Genomic DNA, 9,678 nt, shown 5'->3' on the forward strand with positions numbered 1-9,678 from the left:
CCCATTGTCAAGAGTACATAATGCAGTACACATTATCTTAGTACTTGGAGCCTGGAGGCAATCTATGACGTCCATCGTATGGATGGCATCAATAAGCCCAATATCTGGGGACTTGTGGTGGATTTATAGAATTGTGAGTGAGTTATGGGCATACACAGAGAGTCAGATGAAGAAATCTCCATACATGGGCATAAAAGGGACACAGACAGGTCCAACAGGTACTCTGATAGAGGTACAGGGATTGCATAACTGGGCATCCATCACTTTCAACATTCCCGAGTTGCCTGGTGCTGGAAATAATAATAAAGATTGTGCATCATAAATAGATTAAAAGGCAGGTGGCTTGCGCACATCCAGTTCTTGGCTGGTGCTGGACAAAGGTAGATACATACAGTGAAGAAGTGGTCCGCACACAGGCTTTGCTCCAACAGTGTTTCACCATTCATAAATAGTCTGCAGCAGTCTGCTGATTATATAATATGATCTTGTAGCATAGGTCACAGGTTCTCAACATGGGGTCCCCCGACGGGGAGGTGGTTGATAGTTAGGAACCAAATGGACCCTTACAGGCTAAACTGGGGGTCCTTGAAACGGTTGAGAATTACTGGCATAAGCCAACTACTTTAGTTATCATAAACCCGTTTAGCTAATGTAATGATAGCGGGTCGAGGGATAGAAACCCATAGGGTCATTTCCCCCAGTATGTTTTTCCCCTCACTATAGTAAATACTGGACAGTGGACATTATAGCTACAGTAAGCTGCCCAATAAGACTTCTCCATTTGTTATCCAGAACACAGACTGTGAGTTCAAAGGTTGAACTTCTGATACCATTTATATCACTGGCTTTCAATATGGACCCCAGCTAAATTACCGATTTGTGATCTTCACCGTCAAGTGAATAGATACAACCAGATAATGTACATGAATATCTATTTTGATCCGATTTACTGTTTCTATATCATACAAGTTTAACCACTTACAGTGGGGTCCCCCAAGGGCTCTATACTAGATCCACTGGTATTTCACTCCGAATCACCAAAAATAGCTACAAGCTTGAATGTTCGCCCCAGAATACAGATGCTATAGGGTTTGTGTGGTTACCAGGAACTAATATTGAAAGATAACCTTTGCACTTTAATATAGACTGCCCCGAATGTGCAGATAGGACTTGTGGGCATGGTGGGCACACACACACACACACACAACACACGGAGCATCAAATGTCAAAGTAAGTCCCAGGGGGAGTCTGGGAGCAGCAACAGCAGCAGAGTCTCCAGGTGGACCAAAGCATCCTGGCTGACACTTCAAGTCCCAGGACACACCCGTCATCCCAGCCTGCCATCATGGTGCCAACATGGATGTTTACCCATGCTCCAGCACACACCTGCCACAGGGACTCTCCACACTGCAGGCAGAAGACTATGCAGTAATTCCTTTAACCCATTTAGACCTGAGGACGATTCTACAAAGGCCTTCTAAATCAGTTTTCTGAAAAACTCATGTTTCTATGCCAGTGGTGCTCAACCTTTTTCATGTCAAGGACCGCTAGAATTATATGTATTTGGCCGCCGACCCCCATCTGAAAATATGTTGTTGCAGGGACCCCCCAGAAACAAAGATTTGAGTTAAAAACTTTCGCTCTGAAAGAATATATATTCAAAGATTTGAACCACATTTTCACGATAAAAAGAAAATAGCAGACCTAAAAGCTCGTAGCGCGGCACTCGGTGCCACACTATGAGCTTGTAGATCTGCTATTTTTCAATAGCTACACCAAAAGGGGTTCCCGCCCAGAATGGGTTAATCCACTCAATATGGTGGAGCCATGCTACAGTACTGCTGCTTGGTGGCCACACTGGCAAATTAAAGTGAAAATGGTGCCCAACACCTGCCTTTCATCAAATGCAATCAGGCAATAACTGATGCCAGTGAGTCGCGTTAGAATTAACATTAACAGTTGGATGAGCTAGTGAAGGTTAGTGGACCATATGGAGACATCCAGTCCATTAACACTAGTTTATGACAGTTTGAGATCACATTCAGAATATGGCTGGACTAGCCAAATATGGACTAAATCTAATCTCACAATATATCTTTTTAACAAATACCTGAATATCGATATTGACGCAATATATTGGGGATTGGTGAAAGATATTTTTTTATAAAGTACATCGATATCAGTAATGCCTATAACTGTGTAAAGGCAAATAATCGAACAGCTAGAACAGTCAGGTAAAGTTCAGAATTACATCACTTTTCTATAATGTAGCCTTTAAAACAGGAATTACATCACTTAACTGTAATGTAGCCTTTAAAACCAGGAAAAGATAGCATATCATATTTTGGATTACCAAATCCAAAATCCCATGATATACAGTATTGTCAGGGCACAACAATATAGGTATGATTTCAATATATTGCCCAGCCCTACTACAATATATTGTGTTTTGATAATATGACATTTACTATCAACTTAATAAGCATTTCTGTAAACCTCTCTCTGTAAACTGCATTCATCTATGTTGTTGAATTGTTATTGATTACAAAATAGTTTTTAGTATAAAAAACATGTGTCCGATTAAGAGGTGGACACTAACGGTTGTCCGACTCCGTGGTGTTTGCGAGTTTCCGAGTTTGCGTGGGGTAGAAACTGTCTTTAGTTCACTAACACAACAGATGTTGGCATAAATATTGAGGTATGTCCATATCTCACAGCCCCAGAATTCGCAAGTTAAAAAAAAGGGTAAAACGGTTATCACTATTTACTTTTCGGACAAGTGGGCATGACCTTTGGTCAAGTAGAACATGACCTGTAATTGCCTGACGGGCAAGTCCCTCTTGATCAGTGTCAACCCCTGTGATACAACGATAATAACAAAATGTGTTTAATCAGAGTTTACAAACACAGGTCCAGCCCATGGCATAGCTTGGAAAGGGGTTGAACAAAGTTAGAAAACATTGAAAAGTTAAATACCCACCACATTTTTGGGGTCAGCATTCAGTCCTCCACCTGCGTTTCCATGCCAACATGTCCGTTTGTCCGTCACCTGCAAATACTGTGAAAACAAACACAATTATGACTGACAAAGTACAAGTTGCATTTACATTCAGGCAGCACAGTGTTAAGCTACTTAGGCCCTATATTGACCAGAGTCCCCCAGGGGTCTATATGAGGGCCCCTCTTCTTTTAGGGGAATAGGGGCGCTAGGGTTCATGTGGTAAAGCTATTGGTTTCGATCTGTTTCTGACTCAACCAGCACATGGCATGCAATACTGTATTTTTGTACTTTTTGAAAATGCTTTTCTACTCGACTTACATTTGCCGCTTCCAAGATCCGACGACAGTTTCCAGCGTTGTTGATACTCCATGGTGCCGTTCTCAGGTTGGCTGTGGACCTCAACTAATGGGGGGAAAAAACAATAATACTGAAAACCTTCATTGGGGATTGTTTTCAATATTGATGGTGAGCATATTATTTGCCAAACATTGTGACATTTGCATAGCTTAATTATTAGTCTTGATGATCTCATTTGGTAATAGAATAACTATTGTATATTCCTCCACATGCTCATCATTGTGTTGTGACGAAAAGAGAGCTGAGCCAGAGGGCAAAGCTCTCTGTCTACAGAGCAATCTTCGTTCCTACTAGTCTCACCTATGGTCATGAAGTGTGGGTTATGACCGAAAGAATAAGGTTGCGAATACAAGCGGCTGAAATGAGTTCTTCGACGGGTGGCTAGCATCTCCCTTAGAGATAGGGTGAGAAGTTCAGTCACACGAGAGAGATTCGTGTGCCCACTGGGAGGAGACCCCGGGCAGACCAAGGCGCAGATGGAGGGATCACATCGACTCACTGGCCTTGGAACGCCTCGGGATCTCCCAGGAGGAAGTTACTAATGTTGCTCTGGAGAGGGAAGTCTGGAGCCCTGAGCCCTCTGATGGACCTGTTGCCCCCGCGACCCGACTACTGATAAGCGGTTGAAGATAGATGCTCATCATGAACTGCATGCAGCAGAGCTGCTGTTAACAAATGACTTCTTAATCTGTTACTAAGCAACATGAGTTGTTTAATCTAAATTTAATCTAAATCTAAAGTGAAATCAAATTCTCAACTACTGCCAAATTCATTCAATTGTGAAAACAAGCATTGTTTAATAATATTGTGTGTTGGATGGAAACCTTCCATGTTTAATTTAAAAGTATTCAGTAAGAGGACAAGTTGGTTGTAGTCAGCTATCTTTTCTACTTTAATATGACACTGTAGTATGGCAGTAATACTACAGTGTAGTAGGGCAGTAATATATGAATAAACAAAAGTTGAAATGTGGCGATACAAATTACAAAGTTTCTGCCCCCGACAGCAATAGAGCGCCGCCCCTTTCAGAACAACGAGTGGCCCAGGAAATGACTCCCCATTAATTTTCTCCATAGGCTTTTCAAAAGTATTTATATAAAGACGGTTACGCCGCGGACAAAGTCAACTCGGATCATGACAAATCATGACAATAAACAATGTTTTGGGCCGATCAAATCATTTATAAGAAGAAAAAATGTTCTTCTATCTAATGATTTGATCGGCCCAAAACATTGTGTTTATTTTATTGACATGATTTGTCACGATCCGATTGTGTTTGTATACTCGTGGGTGGGCAGGTAATATCAGGACCCCCCCCCCCCCCCCCCCCCAAGAAAAAAGATCTCCTGGATTCTCACAGTCCAATCAATGTCGACCCAGTGCTCCAATGTCTCTCTGTCAGGGCCTGGCTGGAAACAAGTTCTTGAGCTTAGCCCAGATACCCTGGGTAAATATAGTAACTTTGCTTTGCTTTGCTTTGCTCTTCCTAAAGTTAAAATTAAACAATAGACAGTGATATTCCTGGCTAAGATGAATAGTAAATAGTCTTGAATCATATAGTAGACCATGTGAGGTCATGACAACACTGAGTCTACAGCACATTATTAGGACAACATACAGTCAGCAGAAAATAATGACAGGCTGTCATCATGTTGTCACAACAGAGTAAAGATGAAGTAAAGTCCAAAGTGCTGCCCAGCGAGATTAAAAAGCAGGCTAGGGACATAGAATGACATCAGTACGCGCGTGCCACACACACACACACACACACACACACACACACACACACACACACACACACACACACACACACACACACACACACACACACACACACACACACACACACACACACACACACACACACACACACACACACACACACACACACAGCTCTTATCTCACAGGACATGATGCTATTTACTCTCCCCACTTCCACACGTGACAAACAGACATGGGCCACCTCTACTACCATGTGGTGAAGGCGGTATTTTTATGTAAAAGTGTTCAGTAACAGAGGTTTCCAGAAACAGCAAACAGTAAACAGAAAATGCATTTCCAGGTCAGGATACCAATTTCATCCAATCAGGAGAGAGAACGCCTACAGGAGATAGTTGATAGTATAAGTGATGAAACTATAGAATGAGCAGACACAATTGGAACACTGACTATAAAACTGAAACTGATAAATAGGTTCTCTTCTCTCTCCTGATTGGATGAAATTGGTCACCCAACTTAAAATATATTTTGTGTTTAATCAAGAGCCAGAGAGACCCCTGTAAATTAACAAAAACTCTAGCAGATCACTTCATTCCGATAATAAATGAAATATAGTAAGATAAAGGTTTCCACTAGCGGAAGGAACTCAAGGAAGTGTCACTAACAAAGTTTACACATCATTGACATCAACCTGTAGCAAGTCATTGAATTGTCAACGGTGTCCGAAAATAGCAAGACTACAAGCTGATCAGAATGCGTCACTTAGCAACGCGTTGTGGGCTTGTAGATCTGCTATTTTCGTAATTGATGTTATAACTCATCATGTAATAATAAGCGTGCATGATGACATGTATCATCATAAACCAAAGGGTAAACCATACAGTAACGTACATGACCGCGACTGAACTGAAAATACAGGCCATATAACAGCTCGAACGTAACTTCTATGTTAATGTTTCTTATGCAACATGAAGTTATTAATTAAATGCATTACACCAGCCCCTGTCCTTGTGACACAGTGACGCACGACGCCAACAAAAAATGAAAAGCCGTGTCCTTTCAAACTATCCCACCGGTGGCTGTTTAAAAACCTTACCACATGATATGTTTTATTATGTTGAGGTTTGTGGCGGTGTTCATCTTTGTGGTTCCACGCGTGAAAGGAACTCGTGTGTCGGAGAATAAAGGCTAATTTTCGCCTTTGGACGTGAAATCCACATTTCAGCGGTACCAAGAGCGGCGCCATGTTGTTGATGAGAGGAGGCGTGTCCTTCTCACAACCCGATGCAAGGAAGTCACAGTCTAACGTTCCCATAGCCTAGAGGGACACTGCTGCGCTGTGATTGGCTGGTTGATTGTCAGTGGAGACTGATAAAATAATAACAATAATAATAAACGTAAAGAGTTATAGTCAATTATTTTAGCTACATTTAACATAGATAAATCCAAATGTGTGTTTTTGTGTGTGTTAAAGCTGGTATTGTGTATATCAGTGGTTCCCAAAGTGGGGTCCGGGGACCCCTAGGGGTCCTTGAGGGAGTTCCAGGGGGTCCCCAGCTAAATTATAGTTAGTAACCAAATGGACCCTTATGGGTCTGTACATCAGAGAGTGTACTTTGATTTTACAATATACATTGGGGTCCCAGAGATAGAAATGGGGGACCGTAGCCTAATTCAGGTCAAACTGGGGGTCCTTGAAATTAAAATGGTTGAAAATCACTGCTAGAACCGTGAAAATCAATTATGGGGGGTCCTTATGGGGGCTAATGAGTGTCAATTTGTGGGTCCTCCAAACGTTTTCATGTCCTTGATATGAAATGGTTTGGGAACCACTGGTGTATATTATCAATAAATAAATAAAGATGAGGTGAGATGAGGGTTGAGGAATCAGCATCTCCAAATCTGAGGCCATGGTTCTCAACAGGAATCAGACATTAACCCAGGTAAAGGAGTTTAAGTAGGCCTATATCGGGGTCACGAGTGAGGGGAGGACGGAGAATGAGATCAGCCGGAGAATCGGAGCAGCAGGGGCTGCTGTACCGCACTGGTGTGATGAAAAGAGAGCCGAGCCAAAAGGCAAAGCTCTCTGTCTACCGAGCAATCTTCGTTCCTACCCTCACCTTATATGGTCATGAAGTGTTCCTACCCTCACCTATGGTCATAAAGTGGTTCCTACCCTCACCTATGGTCATAAAGTGTTCCTACCCTCACCTATGGTCATGAAGTGTTCCTACCCTCACCTATGGTCATGAAGTGGTTCCTACCCTCACCTATGGTCATGAAGTGTTCCTACCCTCACCTATGGTCATGAAGTGTTCCTACCCTCACCTATGGTCATGAAGTGTTCCTACCCTCACCTATGGTCATGAAGTGTTCCTACTCTCACATATGGTCATAAAGTGTTCCTACTCTCACCTATGGTCATGAAGTGGTTCCTACCCTCACCTATGGTCATGAAGTGGTTCCTACCCTCACCTATGGTCATGAAGTGTTCCTACCCTCACCTATGGTCATGAAGTGTTCCTACTCTCACCTATGGTCATAAAGTGTTCCTACTCTCACCTATGGTCATGAAGTGGTTCCTACCCTCACCTATGGTCATGAAGTGGTTCCTACCCTCACCTATGGTCATGAAGTGTTCCTACCCTCACCTATGGTCATGAAGTGTTCCTACCCTCATCTATGGTCATGAAGTGTTCCTACCCTCACCTATGGTCATGAAGTGTTCCTACCCTCAACTATGGTCATGAAGTGTTCCTACCCTCACCTATGGTCATGAAGTGTTCCTACTCTCACCTATGGTCATGAAGTGTTCCTACTCTCACCTATGGTCATGAAGTGGTTCCTACCCTCACCTATGGTCATGAAGTGTTCCTACCCTCACCTATGGTCATGAAGTGGTTCCTACCCTCACCTATGGTCATGAAGTGTTCCTACCCTCACCTATGGTCATGAAGTGTTCCTACTCTCACCTATGGTCATGAAGTGTTCCTACCCTCACCTATGGTCATGAAGTGTTCCTACCCTCACCTATGGTCATGAAGTGTTCCTACCCTCACCTATGGTCATGAAGTGTTCCTACCCTCACCTATGGTCATGAAGTGTAGGTCATGACCGAAAGAATAAGGTCATGGATACAAGCAGCCGAAATGAGTTTTCTTCGACGGGTGACTGGCATCTCAAGGTGAGAAGTTCAGTCGCGCGAGAGAGACTCGGAGTAGAGTCACTGCTTCTTCGCCTGGAAAGGAGCCAGCTGAGGTCGTTCGGGCATCTGGTTAGGATGCCTCTCAAGGGTCTCCCTAGGGAGGTCCTCGGGGCACGTCCCACTGGGAGGAGACCCCCGGGCAGACCAAGGATGAGATGGAGGGAGTAGGATTACATTGACTGACTTGCCTTGGAACACTGTGACCTTGGGATCCCCCAGGAGGAAGTTACTAATGTTGCTCTGCAGAGTGAAATCTGGAGCTCTCTGGTGGAGCTGTTGCCCCCGCGACCAGACCACTGATTGATTGACGGATTGATTGATGGATGGATGGATGGATGGATGGATGGATGTCAATAAAGATGCAAAGGAATTAAGATTAAAATGGCATTTAATCCTAGTTTGCAATGTTAACTATACAGTATAGTCATCTGCAGTGAGATAAAATTACACACACACACACACACACACACACACACACACACACACACACACACACACACACACACACACACACACACACACACACACACACACACACACACACACACACACACACACACACACACACACACACACACACACACACACACACACACACACACACACACACACACACGTTACTTGGTTGCCGTTGAAACCAACATAGTAGCCAATGACAACCCGGCGACCCTGTGGGCTATGGCTTCCAAACTTTATCGCCGTCAACAAGACAAACCGGCCGTTGCGTCACTTCCGAATCCCACACAGAGCTGTCACTTTTGTGACTGTCAAGTTAAGCTAGCAGGAGGTGAAGATCTGCTGCAGATCTTTCATTTATTGGACCGTTCTGAAGGCGAGATAGACGTCTGAGTAGTTTATGAATGTGTCAATCATAAGGTAACTGTATGACTGTAAATTGGCCTTTAATCTTCAACACAGCAGTCGTGTTGAACAAGCCAAGCTAAAGAAGAACACGTTGTCTGGGCTGTGCTGCTCTTTGTCACACAGACTTCAGGTCAGTGGAACAACACAAGAGCTTTGGTTAACATTTTACTTCACCTGCTATGTTTTACTGCTATCCTATGTGGTTGAATCATCTGGCCGCGACTCGGACGGTATCATAACCTCTGTCGCAATTCCTTCCAGTGAGATAAAAGTCATGACTCATTTCTTATTGTATTTAACGATTATACAAACCAGTATAGCACATACTAAGGACGGTTTGGGTTACCTTCTTTGTCTCTGCAAGCTTTCCACAAAAGACAATCCACTGTTATATTAAGAGCAACTTGGAAATAAATTCCCTAAAGCCATGAATTCTTAATATTTGTCTTTTATTCCAAAGAAAGCTGTTGTAAAGGAGCACTTTGACATCACAAAATGTCATGGCTCTATGGAGTTTATGGATAGAAGTTGC

The 9,678-nt window shown here is 43.1% G+C and overlaps 1 protein-coding gene across 2 annotated transcripts in view; it reads right to left on the reverse strand.

Annotated features, from left to right (window-relative positions):
- abcb7 (ATP-binding cassette, sub-family B (MDR/TAP), member 7) overlaps positions 1 to 6,349 on the reverse strand; it is a 53,598-nt gene extending 47,249 nt beyond the window's left edge. Inside the window, exons 1-3 of one of the 2 annotated variants that reach the window (XM_079504470.1) lie at positions 6,174 to 6,349; positions 3,320 to 3,403; positions 2,984 to 3,058 (exon numbers count right to left, since the gene is read on the reverse strand). In XM_079504470.1, coding sequence (XP_079360596.1) covers positions 2,984 to 3,058; positions 3,320 to 3,403; positions 6,174 to 6,323 — 309 coding nt within the window. In that variant the 5' untranslated portion in view covers positions 6,324 to 6,349. Of the gene's footprint in view, positions 1 to 2,980; positions 3,059 to 3,319; positions 3,404 to 6,173 lie in introns of both variants that reach the window. The other variant, XM_079504469.1, reaches the window with a different exon arrangement.
- Between the last annotated feature and the right edge of the window lie 3,329 nt (positions 6,350 to 9,678).

This window comes from Electrona antarctica (assembly GCF_951216825.1).
Source record: "Electrona antarctica genome assembly, chromosome: 1".
NCBI classification, from domain to species: Eukaryota; Metazoa; Chordata; class Actinopteri; order Myctophiformes; family Myctophidae; genus Electrona; species Electrona antarctica.